The following is a 24,787-nucleotide window of genomic DNA, read 5'->3' on the forward strand; positions in this document are numbered from 1 at the left end:
CCCTCTACCACTCTCGGAGCCCTCAGCCCCTCGAGCTATCGGTATTCAGGGGAATCACCATCCCCTCAGGAGCAATAATCTTTAACGACTATAAACATCTCTCGACACAACTACCTCCTGTGGTCCGAGTATAACATTGCAATGTTAAACCTGCCCACTCAACTTATATCCAACTGGATTAACCACCAAGCAGAGAAGTATCTGCTCTAACTGCATATGTCCACCTATCCGCCTCTCTAGGCCCGATACCTCTTGAGAATAATCTCATACCGGTCATCTACAACCGCTCCATCCTCTTAACATAAGAAGGAAAGTCCTCAACATCCGCAGCCCTCGACTGCACCCCGCCACATGCAGCACAACTGGAGCCTACACTGGTACCCCTCTCGGTAACCGCTCCAACAGCACGCCAACAGATCCGCCAAGCGATCATCTCGACCCTGGGCTCCACCTGCTGCAACCCCACACCTGGGTTCCCAGCACCCCCGGCACGCTCACCGGCTAATCCCCTCTGGTCCCTCCTGATACGCTTGCGACCCTCTGACGTACCTCCTCGTGGAACTCTGGACCACACACTCGCTGGCCTCGGGACCCGCCCGACAATGACCACGACCACGTCCCCGTCCACGACCAACTACTCAAACACCTTAACCACTGATCTTCCAAGAGCAGAGGCTAACAAGCAGAAAACAAATCAATACCACACAAAGAAACATAACAATAACTCACCGTGGAATCTCATTGAAGGCTCGAAGAGGATGTTCTAAGACTCCATGCCACACACAATTGACTAACTCACATAATCAATTCAAGCATGCAAATCCCAAACATCTACAGCACAAAGCCTAGTGAACCCAAACCTAGAACCGTAAGGACTCTGATATCAAAATGAAACAACCCGACCCCTTTTTTTTTTTAATAATTAAAAACAATATATAATTAAGCATCCCATACTACTTAACTAACCAACCCAAACCACAACTCAACATTAAACCAGCAATAACATTAAGCACAGCGGAAACATACCAATAATACAAAACCAACAAATCATCAATACAATAACATTCCTAACCATTCTATCCAGCAACCTACCATAACACTAACCAAGGTTCCAACAACATAACCAACAAATTCAATAACACACAAACGAGACCCTAGATCATCCTCCTCCTCATCGCCATGATTCCACGATCACACTTTTGCCTTTACCTGCACACCACAAACAACAATTGAGATGCGTAAGTATTATCATAAATACTTAGTGAGGCCGTCCTCCCATCTACTAGGTTATACACACAAGCATATGAAACCCTCATGTTTAAGCAAAACAAACAACGCACAACAATACATCAAACCAGGAAAACAAGTCTCGGCTGAGACCAGTGTCGACCGATGCTTCACGGTGTCGATCGATACTACAAACAATGGTGTCAACCGATGCTAAACAGTGTCGACCGATGCCTCTTCTGCAGACACGATCTGCGCGAACACGAACATCGAACTCCCCTTCCAAATCATCTCGAATCCGTCTCAAACTCACCCAATTACCTCGGAAATCACTGGGAATCACAAAAGCAACGAACCCAAGCAACAAAACAACACAAACAGCAAAGAAAACACCCAAACAAGAGAGATCTCATGCTTAGATCAACCATGGTCAAGCACTCACCTTATCAACTGATTATAACAACCAATACAACCAGTTGAGACCCTCCTAACATCTGAAACAGCCCAGAAACGCCCTACAACAAGCCACACAACCAAAAACGACTTATAGCAAAACTGGACAGAAACATCAGAAAAGAACAGTCTCAAAGACGAAACCCGAAAATAAAAACCAACCGTTAACTATCAAATCGCTCCGGTGAAAAGCTACCCCTAGACGTCACGAAGCTTCCCACAAAATTTCAGCACGATCAGGCACCACACGAGACCACGATCTCAGTTTCAATCTCCGATGGTCCCAACTCGCGTCTGAGAAAACGTGTCTCACGAAACTGCCAATAACTCATCGAGTTTAAATCCAAATCTACTTCTGTAAAATGGAGAATGACGATGAAAGACTTGGGAATAAACCTACCAAATTTCATTACCTTTGAGAACGATTTGATATGCCGAAACTGTTTCCTCCCAAACCCTAACGATTCTGATCTTTCTCCTTTAATCTCCTTCACACCACAATAGGCTCTCTCTTCTCTCTCTATCTCTGAAAACGGCGACAAGACATCCTAAAACCCTTAATTTGTCGCTTCTCCACTTATAACACGATTTAGGGATTTTCCTTGAACCAAACCGAACCAAACTGCAATTAAAACGAACCGGACCAAACCAGAAAACATGGTGTTGATCGATACACCAAGGGTGTCGATCGACACCCACACCAAAACCTTAAAAATTGGTTCGCGGATGTTACATTTTGTCGCTCCCCCAACTTTCCATGTTAGCACTTGTTAGTTTTCGCACCTTTTTGTTTCACATATTTTTTGTTTCACACCTCTTTGTTTTCCCACCTTTTTGTTTATATTTATATACATATTTTTATGGACTTTGAAAATAGTTTTTGTTCTTTGAGTATTATTAATGATCTCACCATTTGTTAATGATCTCAAAATTTGCAAAGTTTCGATTCAACAATTGTGTTTCTTTGTCGCACCCCCAGCTTTTCATGTTGGCACCCGTTAGTTTTCAAACATTTTTGTTTTACTCCTCTTTGTTTATATAAAATTGCAATGTTTTGATCCAACAACTGTGTTTCTTTGTCGTACCCCTAGCTTTCAATGTTTGCAGTTGTTAGTTTTTGCACTTTTTTGTTTCACCCCTTTTTTTGACACCTCTTTATTTTTATATATATACAAATTTTTATGGAATTTGAAAATATTTTGTTCTTTGAGTATTATTAATGTTCTTATCCTTTGTTAATGATCTCAAAATTTGCAAAATTTCGATCCAACAATTGTGTTTCTTCGTCGCACCATCAGTTTTCCATGTTGGCACCCGTTAGTTTTCACATCTTTTTGTTTTACACCTTTTGGTTTATATAAAGTTGCAATGTTTTAATCCAACAATTGTGTTTCTTCGTCGTACCCCCTAGCTTTCAATGTTTGCACTTGTTAGTTTTCGCACCTTTTTGTTTCACACCTTTGTTTTCACACTTTTTTGTTTTTATGTATATACAGAGTTGTAAGTACTTTGAAAAGATTTTTTTTTTCTTTGAGTATTATTAATGATCTCACCCTTTGTTAATGATCTCAAAAATTTCAAAGTTTCGATCTAACAATTGTGTTTCTTCGTCGCACACCCAGCTTTCCATGTTGGGACATATTAGTTTTCACACCTTTTTTTTTACACCTTTTTGTTTATAAAAAGTTACAATGTTTTGATCAAACAATTGTGTTTCTACGTCGTACCCCTACCTTTCAATGATTGTATTTGTTGGTTTTCGCACTTGTTAGTATTCACATCTTTTTGTTTCACACCTTTTTGTTTCACACTTTTTCGTTTTTCTATGTATACAGAATTATATGGACTTTGAAAGAAAAAAAATTGTTCTTTGAGTATTATTAATGATCTCACCCTTTGTTAATGATCTTAAAATTTGCAAAGTTTTGATCCAAAAATTAAGTTTCTTTGTCGCACCCCCAGCTTTCCATGTTGACACCCGTTAGTTTTCACAAATTTTTGTTTTACACCTTTTTGTTTATAACTTTGTTTATATAAAGTTGCAATGTTTTGATCCAAAAATTGGGTTTCTTCTCGTACCCCTAACTTTCAATGTTTACACTTGTTAGTTTTCACACCTTTTTGTTTCACACTTCTTTGTTTTCACACCTTTTTGGTTATATGTATATACAAATTTTTATGGAATTTGAAAAGAGTTTTTGTTTTTTGAGTATTCTTAATGATCTCACCCTTTGTTAATGATCTCAAAAGGTGCAAAGTTTTGATCCAACAATTGTGTTTCTTTGTCGCACCCCAACTTTCCATGTAAGCACCTGTTAGTTTTTACACCTTTTTGTTTTGCACCTATTTGTTTATATATAGTTGTAATGTTTTGATCTAACAATTGTGTTTCTTCGTCGTACCCCTAGCTTGCAATGTTTGCACTTGTTAGTTTTTGCATCTTTTTGTTTCACACCTTTTTGTTTTCACATTTTTTGTTTTTATATATATACATATTTTTATGGACATTGAAAAAAGTTTTTGCTCTTTGACTATCATTAATGATCTCATATTTTGTTAATGATCTCAAAATTTGCAAAGTTGTGATCCAACAATTTTGTTCTTTGAGTATCATTATTGATCTCACACTTTGTTAATGATCTCAAAATTTGCAAAGTTTTGATCCAACAATTGCGTTTCTTCGTCGCACCCCCAACTTTTCATGTTGGCACCCATTAGTTTTCACACCTTTTTGTTTTACACCTCTTTGTTTATATAAAGTTGCAATGTTTTGATCCAACAATTATGTTACTTTGTCATACCCTTACCTTTCAATGTTTGCACTTGTTAGTTTTCGCATCTTTTTGTTTCACACCTATTTATCTTTACACGTCTTTGTTTTTATATATACATATCTTTATGGACTTTGAAAAGAGTTTTTGTTCTTTGAGTATTATTAATTATCTCACGTTTTGTTAATAATCTCAAAAGTTGCAAAGTTTCGATCCAACAATTGTGTTTCTTCATCGCATCCCCAGTTTTCCATGTTCGCATCCGTTAGGTTTCACACCTTTTTAATTGTTAATATAAAGTTGCAATGTTTTAATAAACAATTGTGTTTCTACGTCGTACCCCTACCTTTCAATGTTTGTACTTGTTAGTTTTCGCACTTGTTAGTATTCACATCTTTTTGTTTCACACCTTTTTGTTTTACACCTCTTTGTTTTCACACTTTTTGTTTTTATATATACATAATTTTATGGACTTTGAAAGAAAAAAAATTGTTCTTTGAGTATTATTAATAATCTCACCCTTTGTTAATGATCTCAAAATTTGCAAAGTTTTGATCCAAAAATTATGTTTCTTTGTCGCACCCCCAGCTTTCCATGTTGGCACCCGTTAGTTTTCACAAATTTTTGTTTTACAACTCTTTATTTATAACTTTGTTTATATAAAGTTGCAATGTTTTGATCCAAAAATTGGGTTTCTTCTCGTACCCCTAGCTTTCAATGTTTGCACTTGTTAGTTTTCACACTTTTTTGTTTCAGACTTCTTAGTTTTCACATCTTTTTGTTTTTATATATATACAAATTTTTACGGAATTTGAAAAGAGTTTTTGTTCTTTGAGTATTATTAATGATCTCACCCTTTGTTAATGATCTCAAAAGTTGCAAATTTTTGATCCAACAATTGGTTTCTTTGTCGCACCCCAACTTTCCATGTAGGCACCTGTTAGTTTTCACACCTTTTTGTTTTGCACCTATTTGTTTATATATAGTTGTAATGTTTTGATCCAACAATTGTGTTTCTTCGTCGTACCCCTAGCTTACAATGTTTGCACTTGTTAGTTTTTTCACATTTTTGTTTCACACCTTTTTGTTTCACACATCCTTTTTTCCACATTTTTGTTTTTATATATATATACAGATTTTTATGGACTTTAAAAAAAGTTTTTGCTCTTTGAGTATCATTAATGATCTCACCCTTTGTTAATGATCTCAAAATTTGCAAAGTTGTGATCCAACAATTTTGTTCTTTGAGTATCATTATTGATCTCACTCTTTGTTAATGATCTCAAAATTTGCAAAGTTTTGATCCAACAATTATGTTTCTTCGTTGCACCCCCAACTTTTCATTTTGGCACCCGTTAGTTTTCACACCTTTTTGTTTTACACCTCTTTATTTATATAAAGTTGCAATGTTTTGATCCAACAATTCTGTTACTTCGTCATACCCTTACCTTTCAATGTTTGCATTGTTAGTTTTTGTATCTTTTTGTTTCATAGCTTTTTGTTTCACACCTATTTGTCTTCACACGTCTTTGTTATATATATATATATATATATATATATATATATATATATATATACACATATCTTTATGGACTTTGACAATAGTTTTTGTTCTTTGAGTATTATTAATTATCTCACCATTTGTTAATGATCTCAAAAGTTGCAAAGTTTCGATCCAACAATTGTGTTTCTTCGTCGCATCCCCAATTTTCCATGTTGGCACCCGTTAGGTTTCACACCTTTTTGTTTTATACCTTTTTGTTTATATAAAGTTGCAATGTTTTAATCCAATAATTGTGTTTCTTCGTCGTACCCTAGCTTTCAATCTTTGCACTTGTTAGTTTTCGCATCTTTTTGTTTTACACCTTTTTGTTTCACACCTCTTTGTTTTCACACCTTTTTGTTTTTATATATATACAGATTTTTATGGACTTTGAAAAGAGTTTTTGTTCTTTGAGTATTATTTCACACCTCCAAGTTTTAAAAATTATGGGTATTATTTTCTTTTAATTTATTAATCAACATGATTCACTCATCTTTGTTAAAATTTGGATTGTTTTATTTATTGATTCCTTCATCTAACTTTTGTTTGGTGTCGTTTTCCATTTATTCATGCATAAATTATATCTTCCAATTATTAATATAGGTAACTGATTGTGATTCCTAATTTTTCATAGATTTATATGTTTATATATTATAGGAAACTCACTTTTAGGTGTCAATTTAAATATAAGGGATAAGATTGTTTTTATTATCTCATCTAACTGTTTAGATTTATTAATAATCTTAAAAGTTGTAATATTTTGATCCAACAATTGTGTTTTTTCGCCGTATTCACAACTTTCAATGTTCACATCTATTATGGACATATATATATTATGGATTTTGAAAATAGTTTTTATTCTTTGAGTATTGTTTAACACCTTCAAATTTAAAAATTATAAGTATTATTTTCTTTCAATTTATTAATCAACATTGATTCACTCATTTTAGTTAAAAACTTTTGAGTTGTTTTATTTATTGATTTATTCATCTAACTTTTATTTGGTGTCGTTTTCCATCTACCTGTATTGATCATCTCTTCCAAGTATTAATTTAGGTAATTAATTGTGATTTTTAATTTTTTATAGATTTATTTTTTTAGTCAATTTAGTTTGTTGCAGCTATAGCTCTTTCTCCCTGATTCTCTTATTATTTTTTATAAATTTCGATAGAATAATGATTAATTTTTTTTTTAATGTGAATATCTTTCAAAATTGATTATCTGAGTATGATTCAGTAAACTTAGATTTATATATGTTTAACATTATTCTCTTATTTTCACTAAATCGATTTTTCATTTTATATATAAAAAAAATATTTTATTTAACTATTTGGTTGATTAATCTTAGTCATTATTTATGATTTTTATACTATACAGTTAAAGAATTACCATAAAGTTAGTCATTTTAAATATTCATTTTACCGTACGATAACGTATGGGCTGAAATCCTAGTATATATAATTACAGATTAAAGGTAAAGTTTGTAGTTAATAAATATGATGTAAAATTATATATACACTTTATAATACAGCTAACAATTATATGTTTTCAAACAACATTGTTGAAACCAAATAAAATATAATCATGTGAAAATTTTTAAAAATATGTTCTTAGACCATCTACAGTGTATTTATCTATTATTTTATAGTATAGAATAAGTCTAAATTAGAAAATGGTTTTTTCCAATGTGAAAGTCTATATCTAACTATAAAATAGAGGTAGTGTTAAAGATATTAAAAATCACTATATTTAAGAGAAGAAATATAATTCAAGTCTAAATATCCAAAACAATTATCCAACTACAAACCATCATTATACAGTCTCAAGTACCTCTTTGAAAACAACATTAAAAGTTTTATTATGGCATTTTCCATCTTTATCTGTAATTAACACCTTGAATTCTTTTCTGGTTGTGACTCGAGAGAAGGCAACATAAAGCTCTTCATGTGTGAAAACCGGTTTCGGTAGAAACAATCCAACATGTTCTAGCGTCTGACCTTGACTTTTGTTTATAGTAATTGCAAACGCTACAGTAACAGAAAATTATCGTCGCCTCATACGTAAGGGAAACTTTGCATCAGGTGGACTAACATACATCCTAGGGATAAGTACTCTATCACCAACCTTTTTTCCTGTCACGATTCTTGCTTCGATTACATGATTGGCCATCTGAGTAATAATTAACCTTGTACCGTTACACAAACCTCCCTTAGGATCTATATTCCTTAGCAACATGAGGGTGCTCCTATTTTCATCGTTAAAACATGGCTTGGCAATCCAGAAACTTGTATACTGTTTAGAAATTCCTGAGTGTAGATCATATTATCATGAGCACTTGTATCTGACGTTCCAATACTATCAGACCTAAGATATCGTCTCTCTTCACCTGTAAATAAAAATATAAAGATGGAATTTTAGATATATATTTAATATTAGTATTTCTTAAAATTATTACTTCAGTATCCATATTATTAGCTTTGCTTCTCTAATTAAGTCAGCAAGATCCGATTCGGCAACGATAGTACACACAGAATATTCATTAAGATTGATTGGAATACCAAATCTTGAATGAGCCGTTCTACTACTTTCCAAAAGCAAAGCAGATATACCACTTGATGCAACATTCAGAACAATATTACCTTTAGACCTTATATCAACACCAAGAATAGTCCACAAGAAAGTTTTCCAGTACCACCAAATCCATGAACAGAAAGCATACCACATTTATCGTGATCCACAGAGTGGATGATTTCTTCATAAACACGTCTTTGTTCCTCAGTTAGCATAGGTAACAACTCATTGTACAATTCATGTTGTTTATGAGACTCATATATTCTCTCATCTGCGATAAGCCTATTTACACCTGTGTTCATCATACTATTATCTGGTTTAGGCATTTTTTCAAACGCCGTAAGAGACGTTCCATTCGATCACAACATCAATTCTATTTCAGTTAAACATATATTTTCAATCTGAGCATGTGTCAACATTAGACCTACAACAGTAAAGTTAAACACTTATTTATATTTTGTTTTGCGAAAAATAAATTACATTCAATTAACCAAATAACATTTTGACTTGTGCGGGAAAAAACTTTTTTAAAAAGAATTATTGTCTAAACTTTTTTGTGGTCAAATATATCACTAATTCAATTCTTTTATAAATTTGTGTGGGCAAATATATTTTTAAATAATAGTTCAACTAATTTAACAAACCAAAAAGTAAATTATTTATAAGGCTAAAAAGGATTCCAACAAAAATGTAAATGAAAAAGAATTAACTAAAAGAGAAGCTATAATTTAATCTTCAAAAATAGTAGTTATTTTCCATTTTTAATAATTTAAAATGGGATTTGATTATTTTAGTTTTGAGATTTTCTAATTTTCTTTTGAAAAATAATAATTCATTTTCAAAAGTGAAAGAAAAATAATTTGTTAAAATTACTCATTTATATTTTCAATATATATATATTTTAATTGTCAAGACCTTTTGTCTTATTTAGAATCTATGTTCCTCCTTTTGGTGATAGAGTATCCAGCCGGAATAACATAGATTTTCCGGAGATTTACATCAACCCTATGAGATTTTGTCGAGATCACAAAAGATTGTGTCATATCATCAAATTAAATGGATATTTGTAGTATATCCTCTCGAGATTTTCAATTCCTTCTATCCAAATCAAACCGTCATAATTATTATAGAAATTTAACATTTTAGAAAATATAAATTTTCTTGAAACAATTACTTACAAAAGATTTAAGTATTTATTTTCCATTTAAAAAAAAAATTAAATTGGATATGAATATTTGATTTCTGTTTTTTTCTAATTTTTGTTTTTAAAAGAAAAATAATTTTAAAAGTGAAACAAAAGGTCTGTAGAAATTTACTAATTTTAAAAACAGGGATATTCTCAAAGAAATATTTGTAATATATTCTAGTATTTATTTTCTATTACTTATAAATTTTAAATGAAACATAAAATTTAGATTTCTGATTTTTTATTTAAAAAATGGGAAATTTACTATTTATTATATTATTTATCCATCTAAAGAAATTTCAAATAAATAATAATTTTAAATCGTTAAAAAAACTCTTCCTAATCTTCCTTAATCTCTTTCCTTCTTGAAAAATCTCTGAGATATAAAGTCCCTAATCCAATTAATACCTTCCTTCTTCTTTCTATCAATTTAAGAGGAAGAAGAAATATTAGTCACAAATATTTATGAAGAAATATTAGTCACAAATATTTATTTAAATATTAATCATAAAAAATATTTAATTTATTTGTAAATAGAAAGAAATCAAAGTTTTTAGAAAATTACCATAATTTTTATATGAATAGAATCCACCATAATTTTTGTGCAACTATAATCATTACAAAAAATATTAGCAACAATATTATTTTAAAAAATTAAGGATTCGGTTAGCAAAATTTAATACCTAAATTTCATTATATTCAATTTTATAGATCCACAATTATGATCAATGATCATCCATGAATTCAACTGAAACAAAAAAAAAAATATGTAATAGGTTACATATAAATAGAATTATAATTTAAATCTATTTGTAACTAGAAAGAAATCCAAGTTTTTAGAAAATTACCATAAATTTGTTATGAACAGAATCCACCATAATTTTTCTGCAATTATAATTATTACAAAAACAATATTAGCAACAATATTATTTTTAAAAAATGAAGATTCAGATTAGCAAAACTTAATACCTGAATTTCATTATATTCAGTTTTGTAGATCCACAATTATGATCAATGATCATCCATGAATTTAACTGAAACAAAAAAAATATGTATTAGGTTACATATAAAATTTTATTTCAACTTACTAAACTACAAAACAAAATATAGAAAATAATACAATCTATGTTTTGTAAAGATGGAGAATCCATAGACAAAGTCTATGATTGCTTGATCTTGCTTTCCAAACAACCACTACAAAAAAAAAAACATAAAAATTAATATCCGACGAATCATATAAAATTGTCAAAAGTTGTCTTTGCTCATTTGCTTGTAGAATAAAAAATCATGGAATAAAAATATGATCATGTTTAACCAAGAGAATAAAATTGAATAACAATCACCACTATATATATAAAAAAAATCATATAAAATTGTCAAAAGTTGTCTTTGCTCATTTGCTTGTAGAATAAAAAATCATGGAATAAAAATATGATCATGTTTAACCAAGAGAATAAAATTGAAAAATACAATTCTTAAAAATACTTTACCGATTTGATTTTTTTGCTTGCTTCATCAACTTGTTCGTCCAATCTTGTTTTCGATATACAAAAAAACATCCATGGTCCATGGCAGGTACACCTAAAACACAGCCAAACAGTACAAAATGAGTAAAACTTTTGATATGATTCAACATAATAATTAAAAATTATAGCAGCCTAAAAATTAATCATTCAAAGCACCAAAGCATATGGATAGTACATCAACATGAAAAAAAAAAAATCAAAATCACACAATAGTAAAGTTGATTTATTAGAACCAAAATAATACAAAAGAAACATTATAATCTCAAAATATATGTTTAGCTTAATGAATCCAACTTCTACTGTTTTGGCTGAGCCTCTATATATATAGTTTAGAAGGAATATCGTCATAATTATCTTTACCATTTTAATATTTTAAAAAATAGAAATTTTCTTTAAACAAATATTCGTAATATATTCTAATATTTATCTTCCATTTTTTAAAAAAGAGATATTGTGTAAATATCTTAGATTTCCGATTTTGTAAAAGAAAATTCGTTTTTTTTTTATTTTCGTTTTTTATTTTTTTATTTTTAAATTAAAACTTAAAAAAGGGTAAAAAGGTCTAGTTTTGAATCTCATTAATGTCAAATTAGTAATCTTAAGTCTGAGCATAAATGTGGTGCGGTTCAGCAACTTAAATAGTGTAACACCCGCAAACCAATTTTTGGTATTTTGGTAAGGGTGTCGATCGACACCTTCTAGTGAGGCATCGATCGACACCAGTTATGGCCGGTTTGGTCGGTTTAATTTTAATTGTCCGGTTTGCGTGGTTGGTTTAGGGAATCCCTAAATCGAGTTTTAAAGGAAGAAAACGACCTAGGGACGTGTTGTTTTGGTCTTATTCGCCGTTTTTGAGAGAAAACACAAAGAGAGTGTTCTTGAGCTTTTGGGAAGAGATTGAGAGATTCCTTGATGTTCTTGGGAGATCCAAGGCTGGGAAGGTGCTAGAAGCTTGCTAGGAGTGAGGGAATTCGTTCTTGTTGGTCAGAACCTTCCTGCAAAGAGGTGAGTGCATGACCATGGCTTATCTAAGCTAAGATCTCTAGATTCTATGTGATTTGGTGCTTATGTGGTTGTTTCTTTGAGTTCTCTATGATATTTCGTTGCTGTCTGGGCTGGGTTTGGCTTCTGGGAGTGCAAGGAGCGGATTGGAGAAGCTTGGAGGCGAGATTCGGAGTTTCTGATCGAGGGAAATCGCTGCTCGGCTTCGGTGTCGGTCGACACCAGTTGGGGTGTCGGTCGACACCAACGCGAGGACGTCTCGGGGCTTTAGCGAGTGTCGAACGATGCCATGTGGAGGTGTCGGTCGACGCAAACTAGGGTTTTCAGGAGTGTCGGGCAGGGTGTCGGTCGACACCAGTTTGGTGTCGGTCGACACCAGATAGTCAGTGTCGATCGACACCATCTGGTGTCGGTCGACACCCCTTGTTCAGTTACGATGGATGTGGCATGCTATGTATATTGCCTGGTTTGTTTTATTGATTGTTGTTTGTGGCATGTAGGGATCTTATTGCTTGTGTGTATAGCCCAGTAGATGGGAGGATTGCCTCACTGAGTGTTTATCAAATACTCATGCATCTCAATTTGTGTTTGTGGTGCAGGTAAAGGCAAATGGTGTAGCGTGGAATCATGGCGATGAGGAGGAGGATGATCTAGGGTCTCGTTTGTGTGGTGTTGGTTATATTATTTATGTTGGAACCTTGGGTAGAGTTGTGTTAGGTTGCTAGATAGATTGGATAGGAATGTTATTGTATTGATGATGTATCGTTTCTGTATTATTGGTATGTTTCCGCTGTGCATATTGGTTGTTATTGGTTTAATGAGGAAATAGTGGTTTGGGTGGTTCAATTAAGTAGTATGGGATGCTTAATTATATGTTGTATTTACTATTAAAAAGAAAAAAAAAGGGTCGGTCGTTTCATTTTGGTATCAGAGCCTTTACGGTTCTAGGATGGTTAAGTGGATGGTTAGAGCGGTTAGGAATCTAATTTGGTGAATTATTTTCCTTTTTGCTTGATGCATGATGTCGTGTGATGGAATTGATTATGAGTAGTTAGTCAATTTGCATGTGGTATGGAGTCCTAGTATCATCCTCTTCGAGCCTTCAATGAGATTCCACGGTAAGTGATTTTGTGTGATGTTATTTGTGTAGTGTTTTTTTTAGCTTCTGTGCGAGAGGTGCAGTTGGCTATTGAAAGTTGTTGGAAAGTTTCCATGCTTAGAAAGTTTCTAAAAACATAAAGTTCTATGAATAGTTAGAACTTGTTTTTAGTGGAAAGGGTGTTTGTAAACACCGAGGAGTTGAGATGTTAGTAGTGAGACCTGGGGTGGCCATGGCTGTGGTGATATTCTCAGAGAGGATATGGGGTTGGTAGGACATTGAGATGTTCTACGCGGATCACAGGGGTGGTCCAGGTTGGAAAATGCTTATAGACGTTATGACCGTTTGCTTGAGGGACGGGGGGTCCTGAACAACTCATGAGGAGATGGGGGTTCTCCTGAGGGGACGGAGGGTTCCCTAGATACCGATAGCTCGAGGGACTGCGGTCCTGAGGGTGGCAGAGGAGGTGGGGGTTCTCCTGAGGAGATGGGGGTTCTCCTGGTACCGTGATCTTAAGGGTGACGACCCGAGGGTGAGACGGTATGGCTCAAAGACGAGGGGTCTGAGAGTGTGATCGGTATGGCTTGAAGGTTGCGACCTAAGAGCAGATGAGTTGGTGGCAAAAGTGTCAAGGTCGTGGAGATAAGAATGGTAACCGGATTTGGATTTATGAGACTTATGGGGGTTCAATCTCAGGGTTACGGTTGAGATCGGAAGCGGATCTCGGGATTGATGGGGGTTCAGTCTCGGGGTTTTCTATGTGTTGACCGGGAGGGTCAGGTGTATGCTGGTCGGGGGGACCAGAGTGGTGATGACCAGTGGGTTCAGGGTGGTTTGGACCAGTGGTGTCCTTGTTGTGGCAGACCAAATGGGTGGATGGTACGAACCATTGCGACGGTGTTTTGGTGAGTTTGCGGATGAGTGGCGGTGTGTTCAGATTCGAGGACGAATCTTCTGTTAGTGGGGGAGAATTGTAACACCCGTAAACCAATTTTTGGTATTTTGGTAAGGGTGTCGATCGACACCTTCTAGTGAGGCATCGATCGACACCAGTTATGGCCGGTTTGGTCGGTTTAATTTTAATTGTCCGGTTTGCGTGGTTGGTTTAGGGAATCCCTAAATCGAGTTTTAAAGGAAGAAAACGACCTAGGGTCGTGTTGTTTTGGTCTTATTCGCCGTTTTTGAGAGAAAACACAAAGAGAGTGTTCTTGAGCTTTTGGGAAGAGATTGAGAGATTCCTTGCTGTTCTTGGGAGATCCAAGCTGGGAAGGTGCTAGAAGCTTGTTAGGAGTGAGGGAATTCGTTCTTGTTGGTCAGAACCTTCCTGCAAAGAGGTGAGTGCATGACCATGGCTTATCTAAGCTAAGATCTCTAGATTCTATGTGATTTGGTGCTTATGTGGTTGTTTCTTTGAGTTCTCTATGATATTTCGTTGCTGTCTGGGCTGGGTTTGGCTTCTGGGAGTGCAAGGAGCGGATTGGAGAAGCTTGGAGGCGAGATTCGGAGTTTCTGATCGAGGGAAATCGCTGCTCGGCTTCGGTGTCGGTCGACACCAGTTGGGGTGTCGGTCGACACCAACGCGAGGACGTCTCGGGGCTTTAGCGAGTGTCGAACGATGCCATGTGGAGGTGTCGGTCGACGCAAACTAGGGTTTTCGGGAGTGTCGGGCAGGGTGTCGGTCGACACCAGTTTGGTGTCGGTCGACACCAGTTTGGTGTCGGTCGACACCAGATAGTCAGTGTCGGTCGACACCATCTGGCATGTAGGGATCTTATTGCTTGTGTGTATAGCCCAGTAGATGGGAGGATTGCCTCACTGAGTGTTTATCAAATACTCATGCATCTCAATTTGTGTTTGTGGTGCAGGTAAAGGCAAATGGTGTAGCGTGGAATCATGGCGATGAGGAGGAGGATGATCTAGGGTCTCGTTTGTGTGGTGTTGGTTATATTATTTATGTTGGAACCTTGGGTAGAGTTGTGTTAGGTTGCTAGATAGATTGGATAGGAATGTTATTGTATTGATGATGTATCGTTTCTATATTATTGGTATGTTTCCGCTGTGCATATTGGTTGTTATTGGTTTAATGAGGAAATAGTGGTTTGGGTGGTTCAATTAAGTAGTATGGGATGCTTAATTATATGTTGTATTTACTATTAAAAAGAAAAAAAAAGGGTCGGTCGTTTCAAATAGAGAGTAAAAGCTTCTCCGAAATATTTTTAAGGACATTTTTCATTAAAGACAAAGAAGGTCAATTTTTGTAAGATTGGCTGTGAGCTCTTTCGACTTCTCATTTAATATATTAGATGTGGAAGGGATAATCATTACCATCTTCAATAAATTCATGTTCTTCTCCTTCTCGATCCAGCTCCACAAACCACTCCTCTACATCTTCGTCATCACCATCAACGATCACATCAGCATTTTCCTCTTTGATACTCTTTCGCTTGTTGATCAACTTTGAATTGAATTGCACATAGACTAGACTATTCATTTGATCAACGTCTAGTCTATTCCTCTCACTTTTGTGAATCTACAACATAAATCTAAGAGTTAACATTGACCAAATATTTAGAAACAAAATCAGAGTTAATACCAAAAAAAAAAGAAAAAAAAATACACAAACCTCTTCGAAAGTACTCCAGTTTCGTTGACAACCAGATGAACTAGAAGTCAAAGTGAGAATCCTCATTGCTAGTTTAAACAAATTAGGCACACTTGTTCCGTATGTTGACCACCAATACCCTAACATAATCCAAATGCAACATAAGAGATAGTTTCACAAAACTTGAAGTCATCGCAGGTAAAGCAAAAAGGCGAGAGAAAAACCTGGTTGAAACTCATCGTTATTCTGTTCAAATCCTCTTATAGCAAGAGGCTTTCCAAAAAATCCAAGTTTATCCTCATACTTTTTAAACTCATTGACAGCGTTACCTTGTTTCTCGAACTCACCGTGGTAAAAAGTCCCAACACATTTGAGAAAGCCAGTCATGAGTGTCGCATCCAGCTGAACGGTTGGTTCGTTATAGAAGTAAACCGGGTTCAACAAGTAGGCAGTCAAATGTAATGGAGTATCCAACCTACCTTTGATTTTCTCATCAATGATCTCAGTGATAGGTTGGTAATACCTTTCCAAATTACCAGTAGCAGCTTTGATAGATCTTTTGGCTTCTACTAATTCTCCATAAACAAACCCCATTGAAGGTTTTTTCTCTCCATCGACCATTCTAAGAACTTTAACCAAAGGCTCCAAAACCTTCACAACTCGTTCGACCCCATTCCAAAATGCAGGACTTAAACAGGTGTAGTAAGAACTTCTACCCTTTACATATTTGGATTCGTTGCATCTGTCCCATTCATCACTAACAAACATAAATTTAACCTGTTCTTTATTCTCCAACAAGCTTTGCAAAGTCAAGAAGGTCGTAGCAAATTTCGTGACTCCACGCCTTACAATATCCTTTTCCTTTATATGAGATCTCATCATAGCTAAGGTTTTCTCATGACCATATATGAACGTGGTCACAGCTTTAGCTTTATCAATGTACTTTGAAACCTTTGGCAGCTTAACAATGTCTTCAAGCATCAATTTAACAGTATCAGCAGCGCATGCTGACCAAAATATACCTGGTCTCTTCTCTTTCAACATCCTTGCTGCTGCCAAGTTGTTCTCCGCACAATCAGTTATCACCTGAACAACTTTCTCAGCACCAAAATCTTGTATGCATTTATCAACATACTCAAAGATAAACGCACCAGTCTGAGATTCCTTCGAGACCTCTTTTGAAGAAACAAAACACGTCCCTCCTCTTGAATTGACACAAAAATTCACAACGTTCTTATTTGTGCCACTACTCCATGCATCTATCAGTACAGAACAACCATTATATACCCGTTCTACCTCTAGACTCTTAAGTTTCTCAGTAATAACTTCTTCTTCCTCTTTCAACAATGTATCCCTCAGTTCACACTGGCTTGGAGGAACCCAACCAGGTCCAAACCTTCCTAAAGCTTCACAAAACAACCTAAACGAATCGCTCTCAACGACATTAAAAGCAATACCAGACTGATATATCCATCTAGCACAATACTGATGCACAACCAAATCATTACCTTTTTCTTGTCCTGTTTCGCCACCTAAAGAATCCTCAGGAGTAACAGCCATCATGAACTTATCCATCGGACCTTGAACTATATTAGGATTCTCATCCAATTCATCATCATCTCTATCCTTCTCATTATTAACAGCAAAACCGAACAAATCCGGTTCTCTATTCATTCTCCTCTTCTTGTTCTTCGCTTCCAAGATCGCTTTCATACATTTAGACTGGTCTTCTTTCGTAGACCGTGGACAGGAGGATACATTCCCTTTACGGTGAGCGATATGCTCCTTAATCCTATATACACCTCCTCCCATTTCTTTCCCACACAGCTTGCATTTCACTCTATCTGGATTCTTCGGGTCATACAAAGTTCCGTATTCCCATCCAACATCACCAGAGTTCCGCTTCAACGACGACGTTCCCGGTGAAAAATCCAATGTTGAAAACGAATCCATATCTGCAAATCTGTATGTTTTCAGGAAAAAAAAATGATCAAATTGGTTACAATCAATCGAAGAATTGAATAAAGTGATACTGATGAAATTTCTCACACACAACAGATTTTGAAAATTTCACAGACGAATGATGAATACAAATCAAATCGGTGACTGTAATATAAAACAAAAAATACGTTTCATAATCAACTGACCTATGACGGAGAGAGGCCGGAGGGGATGAAGTGTTGATCAGTGGAGTGAAGGACGATTCACGGCGAATTAGGGATTTTAGGATACAACTTAAAATGTGAAAACTGTATGTTCTGAAGAGAACCGGGAAAGTTTCCCGGGGAAACGAAAAAAAAAAAAAAAAAAGAAGAAGACGGGTTTACTAATGGGAAAACAGCATATTCCCCCATGATCTTAATTGCTTTATCGTATTCATACACGAAACTTTCAGTCGTGCTTATACCTATATGAACTTAACTAAAATTTGAAAATCCTACATGAACAATCTAAAATCGGTCAAAACCCCCAAATCGGTGTTTAGTTCTATGGACATAGTTATCGAATCTCTTAACCGGTTGATTGGTTTTCAAACCACAAAATTATTCGGTAAGCTGAATAAAAACCAGCTGAAAATATAAAGCTTGATGTCAAAGTTACTCATTAATAAGATCATGACACGTGTCAAATATATTAATTAGATGTTGACATATTTCATTTTTTTCATAAACATAGTTGCACAGCTAATTATATTTACAGAATTTTACATATTTCTATTTTAAAAAAAATATTTTTCTAAATAAAAAAGGAAAACTAATAAAATCAATATATTTTCCATTGTATGCTAATTATATTATATATGTGTTCTCAATAAAATTTGACATGTATAAGCAAAAACAAAATTAATTAAACATGTATTTTAATCAATAAATAACAAAGTTAAAAAGAATAACATAGTTATTTAACATAATTTTAGTCAGATATAAATTGTATTTATCGTTGTAATATAATTTTTTATTGAAGTAAGCACACAAAACCTTGAAAGAATAATGAACTTAAAAAGAAAAAATTTCAATACATGATGTGTATAATATAGTTTTCATATTTTATTTTAAAGATTTTAATGCATGTAGTAATATGAACCTAAAAAAATAGAAAAAATGAGTTTGTAGTATTGAATTTTTGGTTAATTGATGAAAATTGACAAAATATTATTTATAAAATTATGACATATAGAAGAATAATATTTAGGATAATTTTGGATTTACAAAATTTTTGTAGATGTTAACTGATTTTTTTACTGATTATTTTTATTGTTAAATTTAAAATACTAACCAATATACATATTATCTCATATAATGCTCATATTCTTTTTTTATTAAAATTTTAACTCTAATCCATGAAGAAGTGAATTATGGTTTTACGATGAAATAGATAGTTAAATGTGATTACTAAACTGAATGTCTAACGATTAAATTTATTTTAGATTAAAGAGAGTATATGAGTTAATTTTTAAGGATGCTAATTCAAAATAAATTTGAAACTCATCATAACAACTCAAGAGAGACATGAACTAATAATTTTTATTTTTCAAATAAACACAATCTGGAATTAGAAGGAAAGAGTAGAATGAATAAGATGAAGAAAGGGACGCACTTACACTTGGGTCTTTTTTCTATTAATAGAAAATCAATAAATTGATATAACTGGTTTGGTATCAGTTTTAGTGGTTTTCTATCGGGTTTAGTTCATAAACCGATTAAACCCATATATGTGGGGAAGGGAGAGATATATGGAGGACTACTTTTTCACGGATAACTAGCACGTGATCAAAGATTGAGCTCTATGTGATACTTTTTGTGGGAAAATATATCATTTTCCCGAAAATATATTGTATAGTTCAAATAGTCATAAATTGTAATATTAATAAAAAAATAATAATAAATTGTTCATAGAAATTTGAGAAAATATTATAAAATAGAGCAAAAAAAAGCCTTAAAAGTCTTAAATCATGGAACTGAGAAAGTATTAAAATGAAATATGAGAGTTTCATATTCAATATTAAAATGTTACAAGATAAAATCTAAAAACATGTATATTACTACTTAATTATTCTCAATAATTTTTTTTAATTTTTACCCTCGTAATAACGCGGACCTTGTCTAGTCTTATTATATAAAGTATGGTTTCAAAAGTTACTAATTCATAAGACTACAACATGTGTCAAAATCTTATTATGACATGTGTCAAAATCTTATTATATTATAGATTTTTTAAATATTAAAATATTAATAAAATTCTATATTCAAAAACAGAAAAAAAAATCATACAGATAATTTTACAATAAATATATACGTAGTTATCCTAGAGAAAATCCTAAAAATACTACAATAATTAAACTTTAAAAAACAATCCTACGTTATATTGAATTACTTGGCCTAATATTAAAAGAAAAAGAATCTTATTATATAAAGTTGGGTTTTGAAAGTTAGTCATTAACAAGATTTTGACATGTGTACAAGTTAATATAATAGGAGAGATTTGAATATTATCAAAAAAAGATAATTATAAAAAATTAGAAAAATTTAAAAGTTTATTTTTAAAAAACAAATAATTATAAGGAGATTATATATATATATATATATATATTTCGGTTTACAAAATATATATATATACACATAAATATATATCCTTATTCTATAAATCACAAGTAAATTCTCAATTAACTGCAGCTTTCTCCATCTGACACCTGTCTTAAGTCCCAAATTATCATCTTTCACAATTTTTGCTTTACAAATCTCAAATTAAAACACAAAAAAAACACTTATTTTACTTTTGCGACAGAAAAAAAAAAACGCAAAAGCTAAAAACTGCTACCCTCTTCCCCCACGATCTCCACTTCACCTTAATTCGATCAGTTATGGAACACCAAGCTGATTTCATTCAAAAACCTCTCAATCTCTTCCTTTTCTCATCCCTGTTTCTCTTTCCTTTAATCGGGTACAAAAATCAAAACCTCTATTTTGAATTATGGGTTTTAATAGCTTTCTTCTTCTGTTTGTATTCAATTGAATTTCTGATGATTTAGGTTTTTCATCGCTTTCTTCTTCTGTTTGTATTCAATCAAATTTCTTATGATTTAGGTTTTTCATCGCTGTTTCAAATCCAACATCTCAATTCTATTTTATTTTCTTCATCACTGTTTCTCTTAATAATACCCATCCGATTGAAAATTTCACTATCTTTTCTTAGTTTTCAGAATTATGAATCTTACATTTTGATTTGGAATTGCAGATTCATAATCGATACTTTATTCTCCAGATATGCCGCTTGATATTACGCCTATTTCTTAGTTAACACTAGCATCAGATCCATGTAAAATCAATGTTCGAATTGTCCGTCTTTGGGAATTTCCAAAAAAAAGATAAACCAGAAGAATTTTCTAGAATCGATCTTCTCCTTGTGGACAAAAGGTATGTTAAAGTTCACTTATGCAATTTTCAATATCTAATATTACTATGCTTAACGTTTTAGTGTTAATTGAGTGAAAAGCAAAACTAGTGTTGCTCCGTTTTTGTAAGTTAATCGGTACTAATTTTTAAAAAAACTCTATATGACAAGTTGTTTTGTTTTATTTTGGAACAGGGAAGTAGGATACAAGCTTACGTGAAAGGAAAATTACTCTCAAAATTGTTAGAAGAAACCATACCTTCAACTAATGAGCATTGGCAACAGAGTCATCTTCATGGTGAAAGTTGTTAACCTTGCTTTAAAAAGAATGATTGGACTTATAATCGCTTTCTGGAATTCCTTCTCAGATCGGAAAATAAGAAAAGGAAAATGAAAGAAATTATTGCTTTATCATCTATATATACATTTTCCAAGTACAATTATAAAATAAATCCTCAACTTCAAACTTATTTACAAGGCTGCCATTACCATCAAATTTTTGAATTGATAAGTTGGGTTCGACGACATAGCTCCTTCCTACTAAAGCCCAAACCCACTTGAGATCTAAAATTTTGGCTTCAAGATATTAAAATAATAAACATTAAATAGAGACAGATTTTTAAACCTTGGAGATGATCACGACCGAGATTTATGATCAAATCTCTTGATTCCCAAATATTTCGTCCTAATAATTTATCTTAAAATATTAAATATTAAATAGACAGAGATTTTATTACCTTCGACGATGATCCTAACCGAGATTTGTGTTCAAACTTCCTGATTCTCACCAATCATTTATCTTCTAAATCAATCAAGAGAAACAAAATTAAATACCAAAATATAAAAGATTCCATAAAAAACCAATATAGTTATTATCTCCCTAATTTTTTGCTTGATCGGATATTTTTTAGAGGTGTAAAGATGTGTTGGTCGACCTAATTGTTTGCCTATAAATATTACTAACCTAAAACTCGATTACACCATCTACACTCACAATAAACCTTCAACATTCTTTCATTTAATTCCCTATGGCTGCTACTTTTGACTCTTTTTAATAACAGGGTAACAAATCAGAAAGAGAAAGAAGTGAGGAATAAGAGGCGAGACTTGCCTTTGCTGATGCTTGCGGTGGCAATATGACGTGATGGACGGTGACATGATACCACAATTCTCTGTTTGCTTCCGATTTCATAAATTCTCGTCGGATAGAGGGATCACCGTGATGCAAGAAAGAGATAGAGAGAAAGATACATGGGTTCGCTTTCGTTGGCTCTAGATCGAAATAGATCTGGAATTCTGGGGATGAAAACGATCTGAATTTTTAGATATAAGTCATACGTTTTTAGATGTAAAACGAAAACTAAATTAGTCTGTTCTTTCTATTAAAAACAACGAAGAATCATAACAATGAAATTCTGATTTCTCAGTTTTTCAAAAACCAGATAGCCGGAGATGATAAGAAAAGAAGAAAAATGGTATAATTGTTTGTGGAGACAAAAAAACAAAATAATATTTGTTTTATCTTTCGTACAAAAAGACATGAGACTAATATTTTTGGGCCTCAATTAACACATATTATTAACTCTTTTTTTTACTTCTTTGTTGTTTTCAGTAGCTAATATATAATACAGTAGATAGATTTTTGATCATACTAAAAAACAATTGGTATAAATCAAATTTTACAAAAAAAAATACTCTGCTATTTTTACACAACAATAAATACAAAAGTGTTTAGTGATATAGAGATAAAACAACAAAAATTATAAAAAAAATATAAGACTATTATCTCTGTAGTGTAAATAAAAAAGAAAAATAAAAAAAATAGTATATTTATTGACTAAATTAAATTTAATGAACAATAAGATTATACTAACTATATAATAAACCACTACATATAGACAATGAAAATTATAAACTACATAATATATTGATGTAAAATTATAATACATTTTAAAAATACAAAAGATATTATTCACATATATAATTAATATAATAAAGTAATTAGATTTTGTATTTCTAGATAAAAAAATATATCTAGTACAATTATCAAATCTGCAGCATTCAATTAAAGAATTTGAGGATAACACGAAATTGATATATTTACCTAATTAGTAATTAGCATCCGCATATATTAAGTTTTTCCCGTTTCAGTACGAACTCTGGCTGGATCCCTGCTTATGCTTTTTACCTCAATTAAAATTTTGCTGGAATTTTGGGAGTTGTAATATGAACTTTTGATTTATTTAATCAAGTACCTTTGCGGAAATTGAAACACTCGGTGGATGATTTAACTCTGTTGGAGATGGAGAGCATGAGGTTGGTCGGCGCCGATGAGACTAAGAATCAGATTAGAAGGTAAAGATGATTGTTTGATGAAAGAAGACAAAGAAATTGTTGCCGACAAAAAAAAAGAAATAAAAAGAAGGAAGACAAAGAAATGTTATTTATTTCTTTTTTTTAATGTTAAAATTCAGCATGTTTAATTAGGCCGTGCTACGCACGGGCCATGACACTAGTATATATATATATATATATATATATTTCATCAATTTCGAAATTATAACATTATTTACTTATTTTTAATTTTAAGTTATTAATTCTACAAAAACAATAGAAAAGGGATTAAGGAAAATATACAGTTAACTATTTATTCTAAATTTTGTAAATGCTCACTTCTATACAAACATAGATCGTCTCATATTTTTCATCTAACAAAATAATTTATTCAAAAACACTGCTTTCAACTTTGTTCTATTTGTAAAAAAAAAATTAATGGGAAAGTAAAATTTTCCTTTTTTCATACCAAACTTTTCTTCTATTTTCTTCTTTTTCAGTCTGAATAGATAAGATTAATATATTGAACAAAAAAAAATTAATATATGCGTCTTTTTCTAATAATGTATTGTAAAAATTATTATAGTATTTTTAGATTATTTTATTTAATTTATATTTTCATCTTTGAATTACTTAGGATTTATATATTACCGTGCTTATAATTTTCTATTATTTCTTTAATTATGTCAAATCAATTTTTCTAATTTCTCAACTTTGATTGGTTGGTCATAGACACTTTTTTTTTTTGTGAAAACATAATTATTAACATTCATTCAAATTCCAAAAGGAGATAACGAGTAGAAGCTCATCAACCTAATGGTTGGATAAAATAGGCTAATAAATACAAGGTTACAACAAAAATAGATAGATAAATTGGAAATACATAAATCATTGTTAAAAGATCGATATGAGCTTGGAGACTGTGACACCCTGGTTTGCAGAAAGGTTTAAAAGAATTGATTTGGCCACCTATGTCACCAAAGTCCACTTATCTTTTCGGTCAATAGTCCTGAGAGAACTCTAAAGTTAAGTGTGATTGAGTTGGAGTAGTTTCAGGATGAGTGAGGTTCTGGGAAGTGATT

At 32.7% G+C, this 24,787-nt stretch overlaps 1 protein-coding gene and 1 long non-coding RNA gene across 19 annotated transcripts; one reads left to right on the plus strand and one right to left on the minus strand.

Moving 5' to 3' along the window:
• Positions 1 to 10,412: 10,412 nt before the first annotated feature.
• On the minus strand, positions 10,413 to 23,863 carry LOC104757728 (uncharacterized). Of its 18 annotated transcripts, XM_087496356.1 has the most exons (11): positions 23,627 to 23,863; positions 23,476 to 23,542; positions 22,483 to 22,667; positions 22,109 to 22,173; positions 21,861 to 21,935; positions 21,631 to 21,731; positions 16,205 to 17,943; positions 16,002 to 16,120; positions 15,704 to 15,908; positions 11,242 to 11,332; positions 10,704 to 10,945 (listed from the first exon to the last, which is right to left on the minus strand). In XM_087496356.1, exons 7-11 carry the CDS (start codon positions 17,931 to 17,933, stop codon positions 10,912 to 10,914), a joined length of 2,178 nt encoding a protein of 725 aa, XP_087352482.1. In that variant the 5' UTR covers positions 17,934 to 17,943; positions 21,631 to 21,731; positions 21,861 to 21,935; positions 22,109 to 22,173; positions 22,483 to 22,667; positions 23,476 to 23,542; positions 23,627 to 23,863; the 3' UTR covers positions 10,704 to 10,911. The 18 variants fall into 18 exon arrangements, 10 of the variants coding, with proteins under 10 accessions (XP_087352482.1, XP_087352483.1, XP_087352484.1 ...); XM_087496357.1 differs by lacking the exons at positions 23,476 to 23,542; positions 23,627 to 23,863 and having other exon boundaries at positions 22,483 to 22,860; XM_087496358.1 differs by lacking the exons at positions 23,476 to 23,542; positions 23,627 to 23,863 and having other exon boundaries at positions 22,109 to 22,170; positions 22,483 to 22,796.
• On the plus strand, positions 20,784 to 21,786 carry LOC109130023 (uncharacterized). Its single transcript, XR_002036197.2, has 3 exons — positions 20,784 to 20,921; positions 21,216 to 21,394; positions 21,567 to 21,786. It is a non-coding gene; the product is annotated as an uncharacterized LOC109130023 (long non-coding RNA).
• Positions 23,864 to 24,787: the final 924 nt, after the last annotated feature.

Source organism: Camelina sativa, chromosome 17 (genome assembly GCF_030686135.1).
Source record: "Camelina sativa cultivar CO46 ecotype springtype chromosome 17, ASM3068613v1".
In the NCBI taxonomy this organism is placed as follows: domain Eukaryota; kingdom Viridiplantae; phylum Streptophyta; class Magnoliopsida; order Brassicales; family Brassicaceae; genus Camelina; species Camelina sativa.